The sequence below is a fragment of the Symphalangus syndactylus genome, chromosome 5, assembly GCF_028878055.3.
Source record: "Symphalangus syndactylus isolate Jambi chromosome 5, NHGRI_mSymSyn1-v2.1_pri, whole genome shotgun sequence".
Lineage (NCBI taxonomy): Eukaryota > Metazoa > Chordata > Mammalia > Primates > Hylobatidae > Symphalangus > Symphalangus syndactylus.
In genome coordinates this window covers 66,786,622-66,813,513 of record NC_072427.2, presented here as the reverse complement: position 1 = coordinate 66,813,513, position 26,892 = coordinate 66,786,622, and the positions used below count along the sequence as shown (strand labels likewise).

At 55.2% G+C, this 26,892-nt stretch overlaps 2 protein-coding genes across 6 annotated transcripts in view; both read right to left on the bottom strand.

Moving 5' to 3' along the window:
• Positions 1-20: 20 nt before the first annotated feature.
• Positions 21-8,184, bottom strand: JMJD7 (jumonji domain containing 7). 3 transcript variants are annotated; one of them, XM_063639185.1, is made up of 8 exons: positions 8,072-8,184; positions 2,714-2,867; positions 2,384-2,637; positions 1,959-2,015; positions 1,360-1,551; positions 1,056-1,132; positions 667-826; positions 21-539 (listed from the first exon to the last, which is right to left on the bottom strand). In XM_063639185.1, exons 1-8 carry the CDS (start codon positions 8,133-8,135, stop codon positions 451-453), a joined length of 1,047 nt encoding a protein of 348 aa, XP_063495255.1. In that variant the 5' UTR covers positions 8,136-8,184; the 3' UTR covers positions 21-450. The 3 variants fall into 3 exon arrangements, with proteins under 3 accessions (XP_063495255.1, XP_055134818.1, XP_063495256.1); XM_055278843.2 differs by having other exon boundaries at positions 1,360-1,455; XM_063639186.1 differs by lacking the exon at positions 8,072-8,184 and adding an exon at positions 4,282-8,032.
• Positions 8,185-8,358: 174 nt separating this feature from the next.
• The window catches only part of MAPKBP1 (mitogen-activated protein kinase binding protein 1), a 55,669-nt gene continuing 37,135 nt past the window's right edge, over positions 8,359-26,892 (bottom strand). The window contains exons 4-32 of one of the 3 annotated variants that reach the window (XM_055278837.2): positions 25,250-25,312; positions 24,960-25,017; positions 24,068-24,238; positions 23,542-23,679; positions 23,095-23,277; positions 22,849-22,866; positions 22,415-22,575; positions 21,454-21,643; positions 20,789-20,935; positions 20,394-20,569; positions 19,546-19,637; positions 19,161-19,286; positions 18,738-18,808; positions 18,461-18,582; positions 18,113-18,188; positions 17,891-18,002; positions 17,614-17,677; positions 17,239-17,373; positions 16,817-16,950; positions 16,550-16,605; positions 15,129-15,365; positions 14,447-14,613; positions 14,087-14,232; positions 13,775-13,972; positions 13,520-13,604; positions 12,973-13,256; positions 12,134-12,748; positions 11,626-11,711; positions 8,359-10,985 (exon numbers count right to left, since the gene is read on the bottom strand). In XM_055278837.2, coding sequence (XP_055134812.1) covers positions 10,758-10,985; positions 11,626-11,711; positions 12,134-12,748; positions 12,973-13,256; positions 13,520-13,604; positions 13,775-13,972; positions 14,087-14,232; positions 14,447-14,613; positions 15,129-15,365; positions 16,550-16,605; positions 16,817-16,950; positions 17,239-17,373; positions 17,614-17,677; positions 17,891-18,002; positions 18,113-18,188; positions 18,461-18,582; positions 18,738-18,808; positions 19,161-19,286; positions 19,546-19,637; positions 20,394-20,569; positions 20,789-20,935; positions 21,454-21,643; positions 22,415-22,575; positions 22,849-22,866; positions 23,095-23,277; positions 23,542-23,679; positions 24,068-24,238; positions 24,960-25,017; positions 25,250-25,312 — 4,339 coding nt within the window. In that variant the 3' untranslated portion in view covers positions 8,359-10,757. The remainder of the gene's footprint in view (positions 10,986-11,625; positions 11,712-12,133; positions 12,749-12,972; positions 13,257-13,519; positions 13,605-13,774; positions 13,973-14,086; positions 14,233-14,446; positions 14,614-15,128; positions 15,366-16,549; positions 16,606-16,816; positions 16,951-17,238; positions 17,374-17,613; positions 17,678-17,890; positions 18,003-18,112; positions 18,189-18,460; positions 18,583-18,737; positions 18,809-19,160; positions 19,287-19,545; positions 19,638-20,393; positions 20,570-20,788; positions 20,936-21,453; positions 21,644-22,414; positions 22,576-22,848; positions 22,867-23,094; positions 23,278-23,541; positions 23,680-24,067; positions 24,239-24,959; positions 25,018-25,249; positions 25,313-26,892) is intronic. The other 2 variants (XM_055278838.2, XM_055278841.2) reach the window with 2 other exon arrangements.

The following is a 26,892-nucleotide window of genomic DNA, read 5'->3' as shown; positions in this document are numbered from 1 at the left end:
AAAAAAAAAAAAAAAGGACATACGACTCACAGCTACCTTTTATTCAACACGTCCTGTGTGCCAGCTCCGTGCTGGTCCTGACAGACATTATCTCCAAGCCTACAACAGCCCCACGAGGTAGAGCCATTATTATCTGTTTACTGACAGGACACCAATGCCCGAGACGCAGTGACTCACCAACATCACAGCGCTGGGGAGAGGTGCCGCTGCACCTGATCCCCACTCTGCTCACCTGTGTGGCAACTTCCTGAGAACCCTCACCCAGACCTGCCTGGCACCTTGAGTCCTTATGACCACATTCCAAGATCCTCCAAAGCTGATCTCAAGCCATGCTGGACCCCGGGCCAGCAGCCAGCATGCACACTCCAGGCTCTCTCGAGAATTGACCCTGCCAGGGAGGGGCTGGCCCCTTCCCCCCAGGCATGCTTGGTCGTGTTCACCAGTGCTCCATCAGTCAAGGCCTGAAGCCTTGGTGAGGGAGTCGAGCAGCTGGAAGTAACTATACTTGAGGTCGTATTCCATGTCATACCAGAAATTCACTGTGGGAAGAACGGGGATCTGAGCATGAAGATCCCTCTTCTGACCTAGAGCCTCCCAAGCCTCCCCCGAGAGGCCCTGCTGGACCTTGGCAGGGCCTGTCCCCGGGCAGCCTGGGCAACTCCTCACCTGCGATGCAGCCCTGGGACTGCTGGACATGGTGGAACCACAGAGCCGGCAGATAGAGCATCTCACCAGCCCGCACTGTGCAGCGAAGGGCCTGGGCCTGACTGTAACTAGGGTACCGGGCTAGGTCTGGCGCCAAGGGGTCCAGTGGGATCCAGGGCACCTGGGAACACATCAGATACCAGGGAGCAGCCCCCCAGACCCCGCAAGACTTCAGGCTCTGTCCCTTCCAAAGGTCAACACCACAGACCCTGCGTGGCTCAGCACCGAAAGGCCTCAGATTTAGGAACCTTTCAGAGCAAGGCGCCACCTCCCCAGATCTTTTGTGCCTGCTCTTCAGAGCCAGGCTTCTGCCCTTCTCCCTCCCTAGAACCCAAGAACAGGACAGACACCTTCTCCACGGCCTCTTCATCCACCACCTTAAAGGTACCCTCTTCAGTTAGTTGGTAGGTTGCCGGCGTGTACATCTCTGGAGCCCAAGGGAAAAGGGTGTGGGGGAATTGCAAACAGCCTGGAACTTGCCAGACCCTCCTCCACCCCAGCCAGCCCTGGGCAGGGGCAAGGGGATCAGGGGCCCTGGTGCAGTGGGGATGCCACAGCCACACCTCAGGCCTGGGAACTGGCTTCCCAGACTCTTGCTGCCTCCCGCCCCCTTGGGCCAGCTGTTCCCCAGTCCCTGCAGGCCACATCCCCTACCATAGGGGATGAAGGGCCGGTCGCTGGGCGGATGTAACAGGAAATGCTTCTCTCCTGAGACCACGCAGTAGAGGTTCTCATAGTGGTCCTTGTGCACTGCCAACAGAAAGAAGGCCCGGGGGCAGGGTATGGAGGGCAGGGGCACAGGAGGCGGCAAACCATCATGCTCAGAGCCCTGCACCCCAAGACGGCCTATGACAAAAGAGAAGCACGCACAGAGTCGGTGGGCTGGAGATGCCAGGGGCTCTGATGGGCATTCTGGAACTCTGCCTACCAGGGACCTGATGCCCACCAGGCCCTGGACTCCTCTTCAACAAGAGGGGAAGTTCTCCTACACTTACCCCCTGGCCCAGCGGGCCTTCAGGGAGCTTTCTTTGGGTCTAGAAGAAACAATGCACCCGCCCCCAATGCCATGGGTCCATTCCCCGACCTCAGCTGTCAGGGGAAACCCTCTGTGGTGCCCAAGTCCTAGAAGCCAAAAGAAATCTTAGAGAACAGCCCAACCTCCACCCAGGGCCATCCCTCCACTCCTGGCCTCGTCTTCCCTCCTTCTGCCCCAACCTGCTCCTTCCCCGCCTTTGTATTCCCCTTACACCTACAAGAAGTCACCGCAGCCGCCTCCCCCAGCCAGAAGTTCACAGCATCGGGCATCTTTCCTGCAGGGCAGAAGGCAGAGAGCAAGTTAGGAAGGCCAGGCTGGAGAAAGCTGCCATCCAGTGATGCCAGAGCCAAAACCTGGGTGAGCACAGAAGAATCCCAAGAAAGGGGTCAGGGAGAAGAGGCAGAGGTTGGGAAAGCTTCGGAAAGGGGTCCTCCCTCCCCTGGGGAAGAAGGAAGGACAACAATCTTTGGCAGTTCATCTATGATTAAGTCAAGGCCTGGGAATGTGAGTATTTAGTGAGCTGCACCAGATGCTGACAGGACCAAGCCCATAGGCCAGGTCATCACCTAAGGGCAAACAGGGTGACCCCCTCCTTCCCATATCTTCCCTGCCCAGGGCCGGGACTACCCCACCTCCACTCACCCAGGGCTTCAGAGGCCCAGGGCACATGGGATTCCAGATCAGGCAGCAGCTGGGGCAGCTCAGTGGGCAGGTTGGAGCACTGCTTCTGCACATAGAGGACTCCGGGGTGCTGGGCCCGGCCCTCCAGCACATCCAGCACAAAGCTCAGGGGCAGGCGGTGCTCAGCTGGCATCACGAAGCGATCCCCTCTCACGGCATCCGCGTAACCATCTGGGGTCACGGCCACACTCACCTCCGTGGAGCCCACTGTGGCTCTAGAGGAATGGACACTCAGCCCATGCCCAGATGTCAGTAATCACTGCTCACACCTGACCCCAGGGCAGCTCCCACCTGAAATAGGGGAGGGACCATTTCTGGAGGGCCGGCCAGTGCTGCAGAGCGTTGCGGATGATGCACGGCCTGCTGGGGCAGACCCAGTCCCGGTAGAAGTGTAGCGGAGTTGGGGGTTTGTCCAGGTAGGGCACAGCAAGAGGCACGCTGAGCTCTGAGAGAAAGAAGACAGGGCATGGAGGGGCTGAAGTCAGCAGCACCCAGTCCCTGCCCAAGAGATGCCCTCCCTGGAAAGGCCACGCTGTGTCACTGGGAAATGCTCATTGGTGACCAAAGGACCCTGGACAACCAGTAATAGAAGGATGAGGAGGGAAAAATGAAAGCAGAAAGCATCATGCACACACACCAGCATGGGCCCTGACCGTCCACAGGGCCAGAGGCTGCTACCTAGCCCATAAGCCAAATCCCCTGTGGGGCTGTGTCTGCACAGTGGACCCTCTGCCTTCCCACCCTGAAGGGGCCAGCCTCCTAGCATCTACCAGGAAAGGCCACCATGGAGATGGCATTGGGAGCTCCAGAATGAGTAAGGCTGAGGCCCCATGGCAATGGGCTATTCTGGGTGGGGTGTGGCTCTGGGAAGCCTCCTTCAACAGTGACATTTACTGAGCACCTGGAATGTGCTCAGCACTTGGCTTGGCTAATCTGGGGCTATCGGGGATGACATAATCATCATCTTAGGAAATTTACAACCTTCTTACCCGGGGAGACAAACTACCAGATGACACCAATGGAGGAAAAGGAAGGGTTCGGCTGTGGTTTGGGACCTGCTTGAACAGCATCACCATCTCCAGCCACCCAGGGCCACCATGTGCACTTCGGCAGGCTGTGTGGTGTGCTGCCTGCGCAGGGGTCTACAGTGGCCCTGTGTCACCTCTAATCAAAATCTTTTAGCTTTCTCCTTCACTCCCGTCATCCTACTGGTTGGCTCTAAGTCCTGTTGGTTCTATCTCCTATGTCTCTCAAACCCACCGTCTCCTCTCCTCCGCTGGCATCCACATTCCAGCTACCTCCTTTGGGTCCTCACTCAAATATCACATTGATAAGGCTTCCTTCTCTGACTATACTTTCTAAATTTATAATCTGTCCCCCTGCCTCAAATCTTTATAGCCCTTTCCGTATTTTTTCTCCTTAGCATTCATCACCATCTAACATGCTATATATTTTAGGGCTAGACGTGGTGGCTCATGTCTGTAATCCCAGCACTTTGGGAGGCAGAGCCAGGAGGACTGCTGAGGCCTGGAGGTCAAGACCAGCCTTGGCAACATAGCAAGACCCCATCTCTACAAAAAAATTAAAAATTAACTGGACACGGTGGCATGCATCTATACTCCTAGCTACGCTAGAGGCTGAAGCAGGAGGATCACTTGAGTCTGCAATGAGCTATCATCGTGCCACTGCACTCCAGCCTGGGTGACAGAGCAAGACTTTATCTCAAAAAAAAAAAAAAAAAAACATATATATATCACCTACATAAACTATCATTCTTTCACCCTTGCTAGAATGTAAACTCCACAAGGGCAGAGACACTCGTCTGTTCACTAATGCACCCCTGGGACCTAGAACAGTACCTAGCACACAGCATGTGCTCAGCAAGTCTTTGCCAAATGTTGAATGAAAGTCTGCAGTATCCTGGCTGGATGGCTGCAGTAGTAAACTCGCTGGTTTCTCTGGCTTAATTCCACTCCCTCGCAAAGCATTCATCATCACAGCCCCAGTCATCTTCTGAAAATACAGTCTCATATTGTCATACCCCTAGTAACAAATGCCTCGATGGCTTACCACTGCTCCTGAGAGAATGCCGCCTGCCTTGGCACACACGACCAGGCCCAACCTACTCTTCCAGCCTGATTTCCTGTCTCGTGCCTGCCCTTGCCACACCCCCTCTATTCAGGTGGTACCTGACTTTGTTCCAGCTGCTCACTCAGACTGGAGTGTCTTTCTGCTGGTTTTTATAAAGTGTACAGGGCTTCGCTTTGCTACATTCATGCTCTAGGTCGAGCCAGAAGGCCATGGTTTCCATTTGGTGGTTACCACATCCTGCTCCAAATGGTCCCGGCACGGATGTTCATCTCTGAGGTCACATTGCATCTCTCACAGCCACACCATGCCAGTCACCTTTACTTTCTGATCAGTTGGGAAGTGAATGTTCTTAGATCAAAAATTGTAACTGAATGAGAAGAACCCACTGGGCCCAGGAATACCGGAAAAGAAAGAGCTGGCATGCCTGCTTGCTTCCCTGGCTAGAGTGGCTCCTCTCTGTGGGCAGGTTGTCCTGTCATCTCTCCAGCTCTCAGCACAGAGGGTAGCTCCTCCCTGCAGCTGGTCATCCCATCGTCTCTTCTGGTCTGGCTGAGTCAGGGACTTTTTATGGGTCTCACAGGGGAAGAAGTACATGCCTATTGGTCCATGGGCAGCCATGGGTGGGCCGGAAAAGGCACCAAAAGTTCCCATTCCGGTCCGTGGAACCGGCAGCCCAGCCCCTAGGCTTCAGGCCTTCCCTGGCTTGAAGGTCGGGCTTCACCGGGACCCGCCCCCTTCCACCCAGGAACCTGTCTGCCTCTTGCCACCATTCATGGCACCCAAGCTGTTTGTGCCAAGGGGTGCCTGCAGGCCGGCACCGAGCTGCCCTCAGCCCCTCTTGGCCTCCCTCCCATGCTCGTTGGCACCCAAAGGCCGGAGGGGGCCAAGGTGGCAGGGGGCTGGTGTGTCAGCACCACCCAGAGCATTCACACACCCAGCCAGGCTGCGATAGCACCCAGGCTCGGCCTCAACTTTGCTCCATGATCTGATCAGGTGCTGACAGTGGGGAGAAGCCAGACAGCAGGATCAGGCACTTCCAAGCCTGCGGCAGCAGGAAGGGGCCTTCCTGGGTCCCCAAAAGTGCAGAGATGCCTGGGTCCACAGCTGCAGCTTGGGAGGCTGCAGCTGCACAAAGGAGGGTGGGGCTCCTGCCTGTTCCTGGCTCCCAAGAGCACAGGGGTGCCTGGGTTGCAGCCCTGGCTTGGGCGGCTGTAATTGCACCTAGGGAGCTCCCACTTCACCAACTTGGAAGGGGTGGGGCTCCCACTTGTCCCCATTTCCCGCTAGCTCTGTGGAACATGTGGCCCCAGCTGCATCTCCTCTTCGCATTTTCCCCACAGCAGCGGCGGGCAAGGTGCAGATAGCATGGCAGCTCCAACCACCCCAAACAAATGAGCCCGGTGGTCCTGTGTTCAGGAAACAGTGAAGAAGCCAGTCTGCAGGAGCAGGGTCTTTGTGCACATGTGTGAGTATTTTTGTACTCACAAGTACAAGTCCCTACAAGTCCCAGCTGCACCTTTGGCAGGGTGCTCGCGGGCTTCTGGGATGCGGCAGGGAGCGAGGCTGAGGCTGCAGCAGAGGGTCTGGGCTTAGGAGCAGGTCCTGCCCAGCCGTGTAAGGGTGGGGGTGGTACAGTAGGCTGCCTCGGGGATGCAGGGAACAGGGGACTCACTACCACCACTGCTGCTCCCAGAGCCACTTCTGCTGCCCGACTTGTGCCTCCCCACTGCAGCCAGCATGATGACAGCATCTGCTCCAAACTGCCCGCCACTGTCATCAAAACTACTGGACTCAAACAATCCTCTTGCCTCAGCCTCCTGGGTAGGTGGGACTACAGGCACATGCCACCACACAATGGTGTCTCACTATATTGCTCAGGCTGGTCTTGAACTCCTGGCCTCAAGAGATCCTCCCACCTTGGTCTCCCAAAGTGCTAGAATTACAGGCATGAATACTGCACACAGCCTGGGATTCTGAAAATACGTGGAAACTGCCATTTTTTCATCCTCTGGACTTCCGCAATTAGGGATTTGTTTTACTTACTCACCATTTCCTTTAGAGAATGGCTGCTTTTCTCTCCTAGGGCTTCAAAGTGAGAAAATTTCAAAAGGGATCCAAACAATTCCTTTGACCCCATAACTCTGCTAAGAATTTAACAAGGCTGGGAGCAGTGGCTTATGTGTTCCATGGCGTTCCAAAACTTTGGAATGCTGAGGTGGAAGGATTGTTTGAGGAATTTGAGACCAGCCTCGCCTCTACTAAAATTCAAAACAATTAGCTAGGCGTGGTGGCGCATGCCTGTAGTCTCAGCTACTCCCAGGTGCTGAAGCAGGAGGATCTCTTGAACCTGGAAGGTCGAGGTGCAGCGAGCTATGATCGTGCCACTGCACTCCAGCCTGGGTGACAAAGTAAGACCCTGTCTCAAAAAATATAAAGAATTTAACCAACAAAAATACTCACACGTGCACAAAGACCCTGCTCCTGCAGACTGGCTTCTTCACTGTTTCCTGAACACATCAGGCACACTCACACCGAGGGCTCTGCCTGCACTTAACTTCCAACCCACTTCTTCTACTCTACAACGTCCTCATTCAGTACACCTGTGGTTAATTGTCCACCTTCTCACTTAGAATGTAACAGGACATAGAATGTAAAAGAGATTTGTTTTGTTCAGTGATGTATCTCAAACACACTAAACAGAGCCTGGCATACAGAGATGCTGAATAAATATTTGTTAAATCAATACTCAAAGTGTTCGTTACAGCATTATTGAAAACAACAGACTGGACATGACCTAAATGACTAAATGAATACAGCACTAGTACACAGACGTGAAAAAGACTGAGGTAGAGGAATGTGAAATGATCTCCAAAATACACGGTGCAAAAGAGTGTGTTTAGCAAGCTACTATTTGTACAAAAAAAGGGTAAAAAGTCGTGTGTGCACGGATATAAACAATCTTTCCGTAAGAATGCAAACTGGGGCTGGGAGAGAACCTTGCTTCATTTACATTGCGTACCATTGTATATTACATACCCATCACATACACGAGCCTGTGTTGCTGTTCAGTGGTTAAGAAATCATTTAAAAACAGAAAAAAGAAGGGAGGAGGGAAGAGAGAAAGAAAGAAAAGGAATAAAAACCAAGCAGGGGAAGAGCCAGGGACCATTTGGTCAGCCTGCAATCCTCCCGAAGTGCGACAGGGGAGTTGGGGTCGGAGGTGGGGCACGTGGGGGAAGAATCCCACCACCACCTGTGGCCTTTGATGAGCTTTCAACAAGGGTAACAGCAAACTGCTCAAGACTGTAGGAAACACAGGGCTTCGCCGCGACCACGGTCAAGACGGCACCAGGCCTTGGGAATAACGTGAACAGAGTCACCCACGAAGCCGCGGGACTGCGCGAATACGGGAGAAGGGAAGCAGGTTGCCACAAAAGAGCAACCCGAGCGGGGCCTTAGGCCAGTCGCACACACGAGGTTCCGAGCCCCCGGTGTCAGCGGCATCCCGGGCCCCTCCCGTGTTCGGGGATCGCCGCAGCCTCTGGGAGAGCCACTCACCCCTTGCAGCGGCCGGGAATTCTCGTAACTCCTTCCGCACGGCGTCTAAAGCCGCCACCGCCATGGCTGCGTCAGCGCCAGCCGAGACCCCGCCTCTCCCCGACGTCCCCGCCGCAGGCCACACCCCCAGATCCTCGCCCCGCCCTTCCAGAGGCCCCGGCCGCAGGCCACACCCCCAGCACCCCGCCCCGTCCTGCCCCCTGGGCGCACACCCGGTTCTGCCACCGAAACGGTGGAGCGAGCGGCAGCGCCCGCTTCCACCTTCCCCACTGGCCGGCATCCCAGGGTTAACAAACAATTGTGTTTATTGACAAGTTCATACATCAGTACAAACGGGCACGTTAAAAACAGCCCCCCGCCCCATGCAGCCAAGGAGGAGGCGGGAAGCGCCGCGACCTGCACAAAGTAGAAAAGTTATAAATAAGAGGCTTTCAAAACTGGGCGGGGGCAAATCTGGAGTGGGGCGGCGGTTGCCGGTGGCCTCAGACATGCAGAAGGGGACGGGGCGCCGGCCGGGTCACGAGGGCCCCCCCACCCACATGGGGCAAAGGGCAGGAAAAGGGCGGCCACGTTCTCACAAACTTCTGGCGAAGGGTAGCTCCCTCCTCGTGAAAGACCTGGCCCAGAGGGCGAACCTGAGTCCCACCTGCGGTGGGCGCGGCTGGTGTGGGAAGTCGGGGCGCAGCGGGCACGGGCCCGCCCCCCGCTGCGGGAGTTCCGGGGCCATGCGGGTGGCGATGCTAGAGGAGCGGTTTGGAGCAGCTCAAGCGCACTCAGGCTGATGCCCTGGAGCTGGGCACCCTTCAGAACCCTTTTTCTTTTTTTGAGATGGCGTCTAGCTTTGTCACCCAGGTTGGAGTGCAATGGCGCGACCTCAGCTCACTGCAACCTCCACCTCCAGGGTTCAAGCGATTCTCCTGCCTAAGCCTCCCGAGTAGCTGGAATTACAGGCGCCCACCACCACGCCCAGCTAATTTTTGTATTTTTACTAGAGACAGGGTTTCGCCAGGTTGGCCAGGCTGGTCTCGATTACTTGACCTCGTGATCCACTCGCCTCGGCCTCCCAAAGTGCTGGGATTACAGGCGTGAGCCACCACACCTGGCCCGGAACCCATTTCTTTATAAGCCTCTGCCTATGGCACAGCAGGGCGGGTGAAGGGGCTCTCGTGGCCTGAAGCTGTGGTAAAGCTGCTCTGACTTACCTGGAGCAGAGGGGAGCAGTAGGGCCCAGAGAAACCTTTGCTCAACTCTTCAACTGCCTCACGACTTGGTCTCACTCTACCTCCTAGGGTCCCCTATCTCCTTCCCCTCAACCCTAATTACTGCCCTTTTACATTCTAACCTACCCCCTCACCTCTGCCACTTACCTGTCCCATCTACCACTTTTCTAGTGTCTCCTTTGGCCCCGGCACCTCCCTCCTCTCAAGCTCCAGTATTCAGCACACCCATGGGTGCCCAGCACTGCCTTTGAGGAGGCTCCTTCTACCTAAACCAGGTGTCCTATGGGCCATCTCGTATCAGCTAGGCTGCGGACACCAAGAATCCAGAATCTGGGTTCACTTAGTGTACTGCAGCCCTTTTCTGCTCCCTGATATGTGTTCCACATAAGCCAGGGTGGTGAAGCTGAGGCAGGATGTGAGGAAACCAGGCACACAGCAGCCAGCCGGATACTCTAGCAAGCAACACTCAACGGCATGCTGTGCAGGTAGGTGTGTGTGTGTGTGTGTGTACATGTGTGCGCATGCATGCATGTGATCTCATCTGTGGCCAAGGTCCTCAGGAGGTGGGCCAGCGCCCTGTAAACGAGGGATGTTCCAACACAGGCTTCTGACTGAGCATCACTCAGGATGCAGGGAGAAGGTGGCCTCTGGGCTCCAGCAGCTGGCTGGGGTCCAGGGCTGGAGGACAGGGAAGAACAAGGGGCTGAGGAAAGGAGGCCAGAGCTTCATGTTTGCCAAGGTGAGGGCTTACTGTCCTGCAGCAACATCCCACAGCTGGCTCAAGTTCTGGCCAGGAGAGTAAGGGGTCACCGGGAAATACAAAGCTGGGCCCCTCTTGGAGGGAGAATGGGAGTGGAATGTGCAGGCTCAGGTCCTAATACCAACTCAAGTCTCCTGATGGCTGGGGACACCCTGGAGGGCCAGATGGCTCTGCCTTTCTGAGCTGCCAGGTATTGGGGAAAACCACCCTGCTCTGGCAGCCAGGCGAGTGCAGCTGGTGTGAGAGGGGAAGTGGAGGTAGAGGTGAAGGCCCACAGTTGGCTGACGGGCACTGAATACTACATCACCTCTCACCTCGACCCCAGAGTACCCTGTGTATGCTCCACCACAGGGAGCTGATCCCTGCAGTAATTTCAAATGGCTTCTAAGAGAGGGCCAGCCCTTCCCAGATTCCTAGATGGGGCAGGCTGCTCTCCTACCTCTCACAGCACCAAGATGACAAAGACCCAAGACCTGCCACTCGAGGGGCTGTAGAGGCAGGAGTTCCAAGGAAGTGAGGCAACAGTCAGGGAAATAAATTAATAAATACAGGCCCCCCATGAGGAGCAGCTGGGAAGGCTGCTTTGCCTCTGAACACTGCTCCCTGCTTTCCACTCCAAGCAGCCCCGCAGGTTTTGGTGAGTGGCAGAGGGGCTGCAGTTTGGAATCGCTGGGGCATTCATTCACTTGGGACAGGCTTCCAGAACTCAGAGTTTGCGTTCCATGCGCCGTTCCACGGCTCGAAGCAACAGTTCTGAGTATTGCTCCAGTAGGGCCTGTGTCTGCTCGGCTCCCACGGCTCCAGAGCTGCTGCCTGGGCTGGACAGCACTGCCCCAGCCACAGCTTCCAGCTCCTGTCGCACTGAAGAGAAGGTGTCTCTGAGGAGCTGGGCGATCCGACTTTGCTCTGCTGACGGCATCCTGCAGCCAGCCACCTGTAACAGGACCCCCAGAGGTGAGGTGGAGGAGCCCGTCAACAGACATATAAAAGGGAGGGGCCCCACCTGGGTCCAGCCTGCCTCAGAAGGGACTAGCTGGGAACTCTACCTGCCAAGATCAGCATGTATGGCTAGGGGACATGGGATGCAGGCAGACTCTGGGGGTGACCCCCAAGGAGGAACCCACTGGATTGCAGAACCGTCTACATCTTATAAGCAACTCCTTATGACAACTCTGGCAGAATCTGCTTTCTCTTTCAAAGTTTGGGCCTTCTTGGACTGTCCCCTGTGTCTAAGGGGGCCAAATAATTCATGGATATGAAAAAGGATGACAATAATAATTACACTGGGACAGTGACATAAACTGGGATTGTCCTGGGCCAACTAGGAGGCGTGGTCTCTTCAGGCCTCACCGCCTGAGGGAAGTCTCTAGCTCTTAACCAGAAATGACTGCAGGTGCCCGGTACAAGAGGCTAGCCTGGCCTCTAAACCCCTCAACCTATGCTGCCCAAGATGTTCTTGAGTGTTCCATCCTGTCAGCACAAGAGCCTTAGCATACTGTTCTGGACATGGCTATCCGAAACACCCAGCACTACTGACGTGCTCACCCTCCTGCCAGGGGGCACCTAACACCCACCGAGTGGTAGAGCCGCACGGCCTGGCACACGCTGCCGCGGAGCTCTGCCACCAGCTGCTCACACTGCTCCAGGCTCACCGCTGGCTCTGAAAGAGACAGATACAGCTCAGTGAGGCCCACCATGCAGCCCTTTCAGGCCTCTGCACCCAAGACACTCAGAGCGGGAGAGACCTAGCCCTCAGCATTGCACCCCCCACTTGCCCTCAGTCCCTTCCTCTTGGCTTCTCTTCCAACGGCCTCCCCAACACCACACAAACAAGGTCCAGAGGAGAGGGCCAGCCCCAAGTTCAGAAGCCACTGAATGGGCAAGTGAGTCACAAGGAAATCATGAAGGTTAGCAGGAGGGTCTCACCATCAGGGGTGTGACTTACGGACCTGAGACAGGAGCAGACAGGACGAGAAACACCAGAAGCTGCACCCACAGAAATGGGATGGAGCCAGAGAGCGGCCAACAGAGAGGGGAGAGTAAGGATGGGGCAGGAGATGAGAGCTGGGGAGCTGTGCACACCTGAGTCCCGGCTCAGGGCTGCCCCTGGCTTGGTGCATTCCATGGGGTTGGGAGTCTTCTCAGGGGGTGGGGGCTGCAAGTTTTCGGGGCCTTGGAGGAGGCTGCTGACTGGCAGTTGCTGGGCACAGGGGCTGCTGGGCCCAGGATGAGCCTGGCACTCTGTCCTAGGCTTGGGAGTGGTGTCCTCCCCCAAACAGGCCCATCTCTCAGTTGTACTGTAAGCTTTTCCTAGGCCCACTGGGAAGCCAGGCTTTTCTGCCTCGCCAGGGGCCCGGCCTTTGGTGACAGGACAGAATGCAGCCAGGGTAGGACGGTCAGGCAGTGGTTTGGGGATGTCCAGGACCAGGTGAGCCCGGCTGGGCAGGGCCAGCTTGCTGAGTGGTGAGACTCGGATGGGGGCATGAGCTTGAGGTTCAGCCACCAGGCCCAGGTTCTCCCCAACAGAGATACTGCGGGATATCTTGGCCATGGAACTGGTGGTGGGGTTCTGATAAGAGTGAGGCCGAGATGGACGGCCATCAGCTGGGGGCAGGGAGCCCAGACCATCCTGAGCTTCGATCTCCCGAGAGAGCAGTGGGCCTGGTGAAGGGGCCTGCAGACCGGCCTCATCTCTTTCTGCAAAGGAGACAGATGTATACACAGGTCAGGTGTCGAGGAAGGCATCCCAGGTGCCAATACCCAATCCCGAAGAGCTGCTGTTCCCCTCCACATGCCCATTAAGGGACACCCAGTTGCCAGCACAGTGGCACATCAGGGCCACACCAGGCCCTCCCTCTTCCAGCATGTACATGTGTTCCATACACCCTGCACCCTGGCACTGAACCCAGCAGGCTCCTTACCCTGTGGCACCAGACTGTGCACAGACTGGGCCTTCTGGAGTCCAGATAAGGGGCTGGCTGTGGCCACTCTCTTGGGAGCCCAGCTGCTGTCAGGGTTGAGACGGCATCGTGACAACAGCACAGAGGCTGCCTGCTGGGGGCTAGGGTTGCCAGAGGACGGTTCCACCTCCGGGGGTGCTCCAGGTGGATTGGCACCATTGCCTCTCGGCTGCTCACCAGATGCCTGTAGCACCTGGGCTGGTCTCGACATCAGTGCCAGGCTTGAGGAGGGCGGGGATGGTTCCCTACAGGGAGGAAATGTGGAAGAAGGCCCAGAGAAGGCTCAATGCTCCTCCCTGCCAAAATGGCGAGAAACTCATAGCACCAGGGCACTAGGAGAGAAGGACAAGCACAAAGCCAGATAGGGCTGGGGAAAGGCCAGTTAGGCCAAAACCAGGAGTGCAAAACACCCCGGGCATGGACAGACAGAACACTGGAGAGGAGAGGGCAGCAGCCCTGGGAGGCCAGGAGAGCTGGAGCTGCTGCTGGGGGTAGGGGGTCTCTGTACCTGAGTGGGCGGGTCTGTACTTGCAACAGGAATCGTGAAGAGATACTCCGAGACTCTGACCTCTCTGGCACCTGCACTGGGGCCCCTACCAGGGTCAGAGAAATCATGAATTGGGACAGAAACCAAGCCCTTGCCCCAGATTTTGTCTCCCTGAGACCCCCAGCCACAGCCTATACCCTGGGACCCTCCTCTCAGGTAGGCAAGGAGGGGAGAAGGGCAAATTGCAGGCACTAAATGCTGGCCCTCTGACCACACCTGGAGCAGCTCCATTGGCCAGAGTCTCAAAGTGCTGTTTTAGGAACTGCTCCTGGTCTGGAGTCCGGGGGCTGCCCTCCTGTAGCCCATAGGGGCCCGTGCCTCCCTCCTCTTCCTCCTCTTCTTCCTCGCCCTCAGCTGGCTCTTCAAGGTCTGAGGAGATGCCATCCACACTGAGGGGCTCCGTGCTCTCAGAGTCTGGGTGTGGGGAGGGGAGACAGGCATCGCACTGTACCCATCTGTTGCCAGAGCCTCCCCACCCACCTCCAGGCCCCACCCCCCATGGCCCCTCCCTCCAGGCTACAGCCTCACCTTCAGTGGGGTGCTCGGGGCTGGAAAGGCAGCTGCTGCTGTAATCCACAGAGCAGGCACTGTCAGGGCTGTGCTTTTCTGAGCTCCTGCTGCCTGGGTACACTCTTCCCAGAGTTCCCCGGGCTGGAGCCTGCACCTGGAACTCACTGCCAGGATTCCAGCAGGGAGAAGAAAAGGCAGTGAGCAGGGGTGGGCAGTAGCCCCACTGGACTCCTGCCTGTGATCAGGGTGAGGGATGAGGCAGTGGTGAGCTGGAGGGAAAGCCCTGAGTATCCTGGGGGCCAACTCTCCCTCGACTAAAGAACACTCATAGGGAGGGGAAGATGGGGGCACGAGGTCTGGCTAGGGCAGGATCCTTGCCTGGTATCCATGGTGGGGCTGTCACTCGGCTCCGGGTAGACAATACCATCTTCAACGGGTGCAGGTTCCAGATCTTGGGCAAAGACCCCTTCCTCTTGTGACAATAATCGGATAATATGGGGATAGGAACAAGGTTGGGAAGCCTGAGGCCGAGGGGGCTTTTCATTCTGGGAACACACAAAGGGATGTTAACAGAGCAGAGGTGACGGATGAGGCAGTGGTAGCTGGGGGGTAAGCCCTGAGTATCCTGGGGGCCAACCCTCCCCTTGGAGAAGAGGTGGAGGTGAGTAAGGATGTGGTGTGCACTAATTCAAGGGGAAGCTGAAGGACAGACACCGAGAAGCCAGGCTGGGCTCCAGTTGCTGATGTGAGCTTCTGGATGAACTATATTAGCACTCTGGGCTGCCAACCTCCAGCTACCACTTAATACCAAGAGTCCTCCAAGAAACCCAGCCCAGGAAAAAGGCCACTTTTGCCTCTCTACCCCAACCCCTCCCCTGCCTACCCTGATGACCAAACCATACAGCCCAGCCAGCCCCATCCTGGCTTTGCAGTTCAGGTTACCCATGTGCCACAGAGGCAGAGCAAGCATAGCTGGACCAGTGCTCAGGTCCCAGCTGGTGGCAAAGGCTGCCTAAGGCCCCTTGGAACTCTCTAGAGAGCTGGGAGAAAGTGGGCTCACCTGGCTAGTGAGTGAAGTCTCAAGGGCCTGCTGCCCATGCTTCCTGGGACCAGATGGGATGATGGCCAGTGAGTCCTGGCTAGGGCCCTGCGGGCTTGGGGCCAGCGTTTCCAGCTGCCGCAGATCCAGCATGGATCTAACGCTCAGCTCCACACCTGGCTGAACCCAGCGCCCCCTTCTTCTGGGTCCTGGGTTGGCTGCAGGAGCTGGGTCCAGGAACCCCACAGACTCCTGTGCCTGGTGGGAGGTAGGGGGTGGGGGAGGAGTAACAACAACAACCACACAGTAAGATCAACAAATATCCACATATCCCTTCCTATGTGCCTGGCACACTACACATGCTAGCTTACTTCATCCTCACAGCAACCTTTTGAAATAGGCACTAGTATAATCCTTGTTTTACAGATGAGGAGACTGAAGCACAGGGGGCTTAAGCAACCAGTCTGCGTCCCACAGACAGTAAGTGGCCTGCAGGTTAGTCTGGCTCAAGTTCATGCTCTTAGCTGCATTCCACATCCTCTGGCACAGGAACCTCTAGTCTCAGCCTTCACCTGGTATCATGGATGCCTCAGAGCTGGGGGTCTCTAAAAGTCTCCTGCTCTGAGGACAGCCCCAGCAGCAACCACTTACTACCAAGAGTCCCCCAAGAAACCCAGCCCAGGGCAAAGGCCACTTCTGCCTGTCTACCCCAACCACTCCTTTTGCCTCTCTACCCCAATTGTTCCAACAGCTGGGGGCCCCAAAGTCCCTTCACAGCACCTAGGACAAACCTATAGCCCAGGCCTGAGACTCCTGGCCCAGGCAGGGTGCTCCAGAGACACCACAGCATCATCACTCTGTGAAACTGTTGCTGACAACGGAAGGTACTGGTGCTCGGGAACTTGCTCTGAACACCTTGATCCCCCTCTGGCCACCCCAAAGCAGTCGCTCAGTTATGGGTCCCCTCATGGCCTTTTCCCTCTAACTATTCTGGTAGTTCTCCACTTACCTTCTAACCGGGGTCTTTAGAACTACTGTTTCTCCAGATCTCCGCTCTTTGGATCCTTGATTTCCTGCACTTTAGTTCTAACTATCTAGCTTAGAGGCCCTTTGTCCTCTCCACCTTGAGCTCTTCTCTGATGATATTTACTTCCAGGCACCAGGCAGCTGAACAAGTGCCGCACCTCCCCACTGCTGACTAACCCTGTGCTCCATCCACCTCATCTGGTCCACAGGAAGGAAATACCTGGGCTTTCTTCACCCCACACCCAGGACCGGCCCAGCTGCTTCAAATTCCCCGACAAGGCCTTCCTTGGACACAGGAGTGCAGCATGTGGGCAGACCCCATGCCCCAGTACCCTGCGAGGCCCAGAGAGCCCTGTTCTCACAGCTCCCTTTGCCTCCTCTAACCTTGGAAGAACATTTTAACAATGGCGACTCACCCGACTCATCTCCCAGTGGGACAGGCTTCGGGGCAAGGCTGGGCTGGGGACCGAGGCTAGACAGAAACAGGCAGTGAGAGGGAGTATCTCCTGCCCCCCCACCCCCACCCTTGGAGCCCTGGCCCCATCAGCCCATACCCTGTGTGGCCACAATGATGCCTCAGTTTCCTCAGCTCACACTGCTCTCACCCCACAGTCCCAGAAAAACCATATCTAGCCATTATACCAACTAGGGCCTGTCTGCCCCCACACCCAACTGCCACAGACCCAGTGATTTCTTGGTACTCTTGGCAAGGACAGGCAGTGCTGGAAGTTCTTCTTCAGTCCCCTCATCTTCTCCCTCCTTGTCACTGTCTGATGAGAGAGCTGGTGCAGGAGAGAGCATCGATGGCGCCTGGTGCCTGAGTCCGAGACAAGGAAGGGCATGGGGGGAGGAGACTTAACAGGGGGAGAGGAGGCTCAATGGGGGAAGAAGGAAGGGGAGACTCAATGAGGGGAAGATGAGACTCAATGGGGAGAGAGGAGACTCAACAGGGGGAAGAGGCTGACATCATGGATCCTTGTGTGAGAGGTAAGGTCTTGGGAGACAGAGTTGCTGAATGGCAGGCCCAGAGCATGGAGGAAGTGCAGTGAGGTCCCAGCAAGCCATCTGCACACCCATCCATCACTTGCCCACATTCTGTTCTCACCGGTTGGGTCCAGAAGCCCTTTGGGGAGAGGATGGTCCTTGCTGCTTGCCGCCCCGCTGACGCTGGCGCAGCTCGGCCAGACGCTGCCTCATGCTGATGGTCATCTCAGAGCTCAGGCGCCACACAAATATGCAGCTGGGATAAAGCCACACAGTTGGCTGAAGGAGGGGCAGGTAGAATGGCTAGCGCCATTCATTCCCCTTATCCATGGTTGGCAAGGAGACCACAGCCACCCTCCACTTCAGGTCAGGCACAGCCAAGAGATATCCCTGTTAACCCCACTTCCCAGAGACATCACTGAAATGGAGAGAGGGGAGGGCAGGGTGCTGTGGCAGAGTAAGAATCTGCCTCTCAGGGAAGCTGGCTTCTGCTCACCTGTCCCCAGACACAGAGATGAGATGTTTGCAGTCATTACTAAATTTCATGCCAGTGACAATCTCTGTGAAGAACAAAGAATACGGTCTATAAACCACCTTAAATTCCCAACCAAGTCCTCTCCGTCCCAACAGTGGACATGGGGGTTGGCTGCAGGGTAGGGGTAGGGAGCTCTGCGGGTCCCAAGAAACTAATAGAAGAGTGAAGTTCCAGGGGTGGAACTCACTCAGGTTTACGCAGGTATCAGCTTCTACTCAGGGATTCAGGCTACACTCACCTGAGTGGCCAAACATGGTGGCCACGCACTCGCCTGAGGAGAAGTCAAAAATGGAGAGATTCTTGTCAGAACAGCTGGTGGCAATGTAGATCCCTGAGGGGTCTGTCTGCACCTGAGGAGTAGTAGGGCGTGCAGCTGGAGGACACGGGAAGTACCAGTCCCTCCCACCCAGCACCACTCTGTCCCCAAGTCCCTGTCCGGTGCCCCCTCCTGGGTCCTTACCTTAATGAGTGTGCCGTCCTCACCCTGTGACCCTTTAAACAGCTTCTTCTGCTTTCCACTGCTGATGTTAAATACCCTGTAAGAAACACAGTCTTTTTCTCATGAGGAGGCAGTGAAGGTGGAAATACCTGGGGGATGGAAATGCCAGCTTTCGCTCCCAGTCTAGGCTCTCTGGGAGCTACCCCCAGCAGCAAACAGGCTACCACCTCTTGGGTGCAGCAAAGTACTGTAGGCTCAAGGGGGTACAAAGTCCTATACAGAACGACAGATGTGGGAACTTAGCTGCACAGAGCTGACCCCGTAGGGTGATGAAGGAATGTGGGCAGGGTCTGAGGAGGGGACGCCCACCGAATGTTTCGGTCCTGGCAGCCAATGGCCGTGTACTTCCAGCTGGGCTCCACATCCATGTCATAGAGGGTCGTCTTCCGCACCACGTGGTGTGTCCGTGTGAACTGCACTCCATCTCCAGACTGCAGGGGTGGAGCATGTGGGCAGGCCCACACCCAACTTCCTCACCAGGCCCCAAGAGCCCTACTTGCGCCTCCCTTCACCTCTTGTAACCTTAGGCAGGGAATGGCAGACCCCACCCTGCCCCGCCCCTCTCAGGAAAGCCCAGTGCCCTCACCTTCTGCGCAGTGCGGAAGTAGATGCTCTTGTCTGCTCCACAGCTGATCATGCGGACTTGCCCATCACTGGCTATGAAGGAGGGAGGCCCAGCTGTTCCCACTGTTCTCACCACATGGGAGCAGCCTGCCTCCCACCTTCCCTCCATGAGATCCCCCATCAAGCTACTCTACATGCCAGGGAAAACCAACTAAATTAAACCTGGAAACCCAGGTTTTCCTGTCTCCCTATCCTCAGTCCAACCTGGTTGGCTCAAGTCCCAGCACTGAGAGTCTCTGTTCCGCCTATCTTCCCAACCAGCTCCAGGCCTCCCAGCTGCTGTCCAACACTCCCCCACGACTGGCAGACCCTTCTCATGGAGGTGGGAGGCAGATGGCAGCAAGAGTGAGAGTGGCGGGATGTGTCTCATTCACCCTGCCTGCACCTGCAAACTTGACAGCAGTGATGGAGGATGAGTGTTCGTCCAGCGTCTGCTGTAGGCTGTACTCCCGTCCGGCATCCAGCACGTGGATCAGCCGGTCCCGGCTCGCCGATGCTAGCAGTTTCAGACCTGGGGATGAAAGAACTCCATCAGCCCATGAGTGCCCTGAACAGCCCTTATCTGGGCCTGGCAAAGAGCCCCAAGGGAACTGAGCCCCATATCCCCAAGCCATGTGAACCACGGAGCAAGGACAGAGCTGTCTTCCTCTAAACCAGCAAAGACACCAGTGATCCAAAGATTACCGACCCCACATCCAAGAGCCAGGACAGATATAAGTGGCACCGGCAGGACTGGAAGAGCCCTGTGCCATTCCGGGCATTCTCCTGACCTGTGTCTGGCTTAGAATACTCCAGGCACAGAATCTCAGAGTCATGGGCCTCCACCTTCAGCATCTCACTCAGGGACTGAAGTTCGTGCACCCTGTAAAGATGAGGAGAGGTAGGAAGAGGCCATCGCCAGGCAGCAGGAAGGACTCACGCCCCCTCCTCTGCTACATTTTCTCCTTCTACCTTTTTCCTTTTTTTGAAATTTTAGGCTTAGAGAAAAGTTGCTGAAAGAACAAAGAGCTTCCATATTTCCCTTACCCAGCTTTCCCTAATGTGAACATCTTACATAACGACAGTGCAATTATCAAAACTAGGAAATTTATGTTGGTACAATACTATTAGTTAGAGACCTCATTCAGATTTCACCAGTTTTCCCACTATGTCCTTTTTCTTGACTCCAGATCCTATCCAGAGTCCAAATCGCATTTAGTTACTTCTCCTTAGACTTCCGTGGTCTGTAACAGTCCTCTAGTCTTTCCTTACTTTTCATGATCTTGATGCTTTTGAAGAGTATTGATCAGTTACTCTGCACCTCAATTTGAGTTTGTCGGATGTTTTCTCACGCCTATATTGAGTTTATGCATTTTTGGTAAGAATACCACAGAAACAATGTCACATCCTTCTTAGTACATCCTATTATGGGCTTCGTGATGTTGATATGAGGATGTTAACCTTGATCACTTGGTGAAGATGATTTCTGCTAGGTTTACTCATTGTAAAGTTATTATCTTTCCCTTGTAAATAAGTATCTTGTTGCCTAACCTTTTTGAGCCAAACCCTCCCTAAGGTTCTAAATACCCAACTCTGCACCACGAGAGGCAGTCGGTACTCACCCAGGGCCAGGCATTACCTAAGTGTGCCCATACGGTCCCCTGATGCTAGATGCTGTCCATTGGGGCTGACACACACCGAGCGGATGCCCACGCGGGGATCCATCAGGGATGCATCAGCTTTGTCTCCTCCAGGCAGCTCTGTGTCCAGCAGGGCCTGGGTGTTCCCATCCACATAAATGATTTTAATGAGATCCTAGTGGAACAGGTTAGAAAAGGTGGGTGAGGCAGGCCTGACCAGTACAGCTGCAAGGGGCAAGAAAGCTGAGCAAAACAAACCCTTGGACCACAGAGCACAGCCAAATGAAGGCTGGAAGGCCAAGGCCTAGAGACCCAGTTCCCAGTAACAAGGTGCAATAGCTCTGGGGATGGGGGCACTGAGGGTGAAGCGGGGCCCCACAGCCTCAGGGCTCACACTGCTGAGGATGTTTCGGTGGAGGGTGGAGCCATGCACCCCGGAGCTCTCTGTGTTCCACAGGCGGATGGTGTTGTCTGAGGAGCAGGTAATAAAGGAACTGGGGGGCAGGCAGGCCTGGTTACTGTCCTTCACCTCGGGGTAGACCTGAAGGGGCCGAGGGAACACAATCAGACCTCCATTCGGGAGCAGTCCTCTGCCTACCCAAGGAGATGGAAGGGAATGGGACGAAAGAGAGAATGGTGGCCAGGACTTAGTCCAGTGCCTGTCACAGGCCATACATAACTGCTATATACTCTTCAACATGACCAAGGGGAAGCACCCACTATATATCAGGCACTCTTCTATGTCTCCCACTTACATTATTTCATTTTATCCTTAGAACAGTTAGGTGAATCAAGTACACCATTTTACAGGTGAGGAAACTGAGACTTGGTCAAGTTCAATAACTTGTCAAGATGACTGAGGCAAAACTAAGGATGGGGCACACTGGGGAAGCCTGTAACATTCAAACTCAGTCCCCAGGATCTATCCCAGGGAAGTCACTGGAGAAACAGGGAGGAAGCAGGAATCTAAGATTATACTTGGGGATCCCTACTTTCTGTCCTCAAAATGGTATCCCAGCCAACCTGGCCAGTCTCCAGCCAGCCAGCCGGCCCACATACCTCCACACTCCAGACGCAGGAAGAATGATACAGAGCCGAGTACACCTTGCCCACTTTCTTGGGGTCCCTCACATCCCAAACATAAATGCTATGATCGTTGTACACACAAGACAGCCACTGATTAGTAGGATCAAAGGTCAAGGCAATGGTGTCTGGATACCTGGCATTGGCCACTCCAGAGAAGAGGCGACTGTAGGGAGAGGACAGGGCACACTGGTCAGACTGAAGGGAATGAAAAGAGAAGCCAATCCACAATGGAAGGAGCAGTGTGTGAGGAGCCCTCCCTGGACCTGCAGGTTTGGAATTAGTTGCTTGAGAGAAGAAAGGAGCCCCTACTAGCCATCAGCAGGAGCCTGACCCAGCACTAGCAGCTGGGCCCTGGTGTTCGGATGAACACGGTTTCACAGAACATCAACGTTAGGCAAGGTAATTCTATGGCTGTGATGGGGCAAAACAAAAACAAGACTACTCTGTGCACAGATGAAAACAAGATCACCATACAAACCACAACAAACCATGACGATGACCGAACACCGCCTTTCCCATCTACATGACTGCTGGCGGCCTCTTGACCAAATACAGCTTTAGCCCCACACCTTTCCTTCACCTCTTAGATAAATTAACCAGATGTTCCACTGTAGAACTGCCCCTAGTTCCTGACAGCATCCAACCAGAATACTTCAGTCCCTTGAACGAATATTCCTAAAATCACCCAACGCAAACCCAAATCCCGTATGTCCCTCGTAACACCCACTTACTGAGACTCTCCACAGTTCTCCATGGGGTGGGGTCTCCTTGGTTGCAACAGGTACCAATAAACCCAAATTCTTCTGTCTAAAGAGGTGTTCCCAGTAATCTTTGGGGCATCAATACACTCTTCACCTGCTCCCTGAGGCACTGACAAGAAAGACTGGGCAGGGGTAAGGCTACAAATGGAGGAAGGGGGGCCCACGTAGCTCACCTGGCCTCAGTGACGCTAGCAATGTCTGTCCCCAGAGCATGGGGTCGGGGCAAGGTGCTAAGGAAGTGCAGGTTGGAGGGGTTGAAAAGGCGCACGGTGCCATCAGCACAGCCACAGAAGATGTAGTCTTGGCTCACAGAGATGCAGTGGGCCACTGTGGTCTGTGGGCAGAGTGGCTCAGCTCAGCAAGGCCACCTGCCCACTCAGTCTTCTCTCCTCCCCGCCCATCAACAGCCACCTGCCAAGAGGAGGGACCGGCCAAGGCAGGGGCAAGGGAAAAGCCGCCCAGCTGCTCTGTTCTGAGCCCCTCAGCCCTATCCAGCCAGGGATTAGGAATCGAGGATTCTTCTAGGCACCAGAGGATCCAGTAGGAAAAGCCCAGTGAAGAGAAAGAAACAGCATGAGAAAGAGAGGAAGGTGCAGGCACCACTTACTGTGAAGCTGTCTATGTTCTGAGCGGAAGAGGAAAGCAGGGGAAAGAGACAGAAAGAGCAGAGAGGAGGCAGTTATACAGATCACCAAGGGCTGGAAATGGGCCAAGCTCTAGCTCCCCCAAGCTTCGTTCTCCTGGGATCTCCCGTATGCACAAGGGCCCAGCCCCTAGTCTGAAGCCCTGGGCACTAGTTCTCCCCTGAGCTGAGACATGAGCAGACCCTACCCCTGGGGACGGAGGTACTTACCCTCAGCTCCACCCACTTGTCCAAAAGCCTTCGATCACTGAACTCGCACAGCAGCCCTGAGGACGTAATGCAGAAGGTACTGTCCGCCTTCTTTCCTCTGCCACAGGCCACATCAGTGAATAGGTTGTTCCGTAGCTCTCCCAGCAGCCCTGAGCGGCCCAGCAAGGGCACAGTGGCATTCACCTGTGGAGGCACACCACTGTTATACCCCCATCCACCCCGAGCCTGCCCCTGGAAACTAGGCCCTAGGAGAGGACAGGGGATGCCCCCAGCACCCCCTTGCTCTTTGGGCCTACTCCTCAGCCCAGACAGCATCTGGCTCATCCAAAACTTCTGCATGACTGCTGGGAATGCAGAGAGAGGCCCAAGTGGGGCTGAGTCTCCTGGGGTGGACTGGGCAGGCCCTGGCAGGGGCCTTGGTGGCTACTCCCAGCTTCAGCACCTCACCTTTGAGGTCTTGCTGTCATCAAGATACCAGAATTTGATGTGCCGGTTGCCTGCAGTGACAAAGTAGCTGCAATCCTCAGAGAAGGACACTGCTGTCACCCGACTGGACACCTTGTTGGAGGCCACCACAATGTTTTTCTGGAGGGGATGCCAAAGGAAGAATCAAGGCTCTGTCTCTTGGAGCTAAGAAGACAGTGACTCAGAGAATGGAGGAGAATTAGAATTTGTACTTGAAAAAGTGTTTCTTTCCAGAATTTACTGGCCAGAAAAAGAGGGGTAGGGAAATAATCCCTTTCTAGAGGAGCTGAAAAGATTCGTTTCCTGCAGAAGTCCTTGAAGGCATAAAGCTAGCCCCTTCAACCAACATGCTTGGCCACAGAGTTGCTCTTTTCTGCTTCAAATAACTTTCTAGAATGAGAATGGTTCAGTGGGGCAGAATAGAGCAGTGCAGGTCAGCAGTCTCTTGCCTCCCCAGCTGACACTTGACCCCTGTGAGGCTGTCAGGCCACCCTACCCAGCCACTCACCTTCCAGGCCCACACATTGACGATCATGTCATGCTGATAGCCCACAGAGACAATGTACTTGGCGCTAGGAGAGAAGGCCACACAAGCCACACCATACTTGTGCTCCTGCAGCTCGGCCACCTGGCTGCGCTCTGCCACGTCCCAAACCCGCACGGCAGGCATGTGCCCACTCTGCAGGGAGGCAAGAACTGGAAGTGAGTTCTTGAGTTCTCCACAGGAATACAGCCCCACTTCGTCTTCCAGAGTGGGGCCCTCGCCTCCTCAGCTACTGGATACCATCACTTCCCCGGCCAAAAGTCAAGGCAGAGTACAGAGGAAATATGATAAAGATCTGAGGGCAACAGTGATTATCAGGGAGAAAGTGGCCTCGGATTTTAGTCAGCATCTCTGGGTGGCCGTCTGTACTTCGGGTTGTTCAAAGCTCCCTGAATGGTTCTGATGGGCAGCCGGCATTGAGAGCCACTACCACTCAGGTCTATTTCTGCCCCTAGTAAGACTATGCCGCCGGGACAGAAGCGTTCCTCCTGAGCCCAGCAGGGGGCCCCCGGGGGTAAGGAATAGTTAAGGCAGTGGTTTCCAAAGCACGCTTCCTTCACCAGCAGCAGCAGCACTCTCTGGGAACTTGTTACAAATGCACATTTCAGACCCCCATCCCAGACCTACAGAATCAGAAACTCTGAGGACCAGCCTAGCGATGTGTGCTTTCACAAGCCCTCCAGGTGATTCTGATGTACACTAAAGCTTGAGAACCACTATTTTAAAGTATAGCAAAAACCAGGATTTGGTGTCTGTTTCAGAAGCCAAAGTGACAGTAGGCCTAGGACTGCAGCTCTCTGCGGAGGCCAGGACACCTGCCCTCTTTACAGTACTGCCAGCCCTCTTCCTCACTCACCTCTCCAGTGACCAAATACTTGCCATCAGGGGAGAAGGCAAGGGCAGTGATGGTTTTCCTGCAAGAGATGGGGAGGCTCAGAGGGGCACTGGCAGCCTGGCCTAAGCCTAGCCCCCTCCCAGCCTCTCAAAAGGTGAGACCAGCAAACACCAATGGCACATGCGGCACTTCCCCATCTGGCCTTAGGGTCCAACCAGGTCCCAGCCCCCAGAGCCATAGAGACTCTAGACAGTGCACTTCTCATAGCGCCCAGAAGGAAGAGGTATCCTGAGGACCCCCAGCCCATTTACCTGGAACTGTTGAGGATGTGGTGCTGTTTGTGTTTCCGGGGATTGAACAACACAACCACACACCTGAGGAGATGAGCAGACAACAGGCTCAGCAGCAAACCACAGATCCCCCAGGAGCCCTCCAGGCCACCCATGACTTCCAGTCACTCGGCAGAGGGAGCTGGGTAGAAAGAGCTCAGAAGGGCTCCACTGTTTTTTTCCTTTTCTTTCTTTTTTTTTTTTTTTTTTTTGAGACAGGGTCTTACTCTGTCACCCTAGCCAGAGTGCAGTGGTACAAACATGGCTCAGTGCAGCCTCAACTTGCAAGCTCAAGCAATCCTCCCACCTTAGCCTCCCTAGTAGCTGGAACCACAGGCATGTGCCACCATGCAAGCTAATCTTTGTATTTTATTTTATTTTATTTTTTATTTTTTTTGTAGACACAGGATCTTGCCACGTTGCCCAGGCTGCTCCCAAACTCTTGAGCTCAAGTGATCTGCCTCCCAAAGTGCTGGGATTACAGGCATAAGCCACCATGCCCAGCCTCCACTGCTTTCTCCTGGCAACCTGTTCTTGCTCCTTTTCCCCACCCAAGAGGAACTATCTCTGTAGCCCCATGAGGGTGAAAAGGTTCCCTGGAAGCCTGTCCCCCCAGCCAGGCCCCTAAATATAAATACCAGCTCTATCTCTGGCCATACCCACAAAGGGCAGCAGGGACACAGGCCATCTACCCCAGGAAAGGGTGTAGGAGGGAAGAAGAAATGTGATTTGGGCAAAGCAGGCCTCAGGTGCACAGCCCGTTCACAGGCTCGGGGCCACACGTGTATCAAGCATGTGTGCCTTAAGATGTAAGGCCTCTCACGTGTGCACCCATGTGTGTACTTGGCAAGAGCTGGCCCCCCACACCCTCCATGTGTTGAATGAGGAAGGAACTGGGAGGCGAGGCAGGGGCCACACAGCAGAGAGGCTCAGTAAGATGGGGTAGGGGGATAGAGATAGCCTGAGAAGGCCTGGGAAAGCCTTACAGTGCCACAGAGGTCCCAAGCCCCACCCTGAGAATCTCTGGCCCCAAGAAACCTGAGAAGAGCCCCCCGACTGCCAGAAGCAGAATCAGGGACTCTGCCTGCCTCGCAGAGAAGACGGGGGCAACCTCTCCCGCCAGGCAGCAAGGCTGCTGGATGGAATCAGGTCCTGCCTTTCCAGAAGCGGCTCTGGAGACAGAAGCTGGGTAGTAGGAATCAGGGGCAAGAAGCCAAAGGCCAATAGCCAGGCAGCTTCTCCTTAGGCTTCCTGGCTGTCAGCAGGCCCTGGCCCGTTGCCCCTTCTGCCTCAACTCTTCATTAGCACTGGAACTAGCAGACAAGAGCAAGCCTGGAGACTGCGAATAGGAAAGGCAGGGAGGAGAGAAAGAGGAGACAGCTACTTCCCCCAGACCTAATTTTCCCTAGTGGGACCCCACCGCAGCCCCCATATCTGAATGCCACTACTGGCTGGAAACTTGAAGGGAGGTAGGTGCAAGTTGCTAGTGAGTGCTAAGCATCTTGGGCTCAATAAACCACTTCGATATGCAAATTTGGGGACACTGGGACCTCCGATGTGACTAGATACGCCCAGAACTGCCAGGCTGACCAACAGCTATGGAATTCCTGAGTCATATCATTTTC

Coding starts and splice junctions, on each gene's coding strand:
- JMJD7 (XM_063639186.1), bottom strand. CDS start 4,453: ATGAGACTGTATTTTCAGAAGATGACTGGGGCTGTGATGATGAATGCT. Junction 827..1,055: donor ATGAAGAGGCCGTGGAGAAG/GTGTCTGTCCTG, acceptor ATGTGTTCCCAG/GTGCCCTGGATCCCACTGGA. Junction 540..666: donor GTCCCAGGGCTGCATCGCAG/GTGAGGAGTTGC, acceptor TTCTTCCCACAG/TGAATTTCTGGTATGACATG.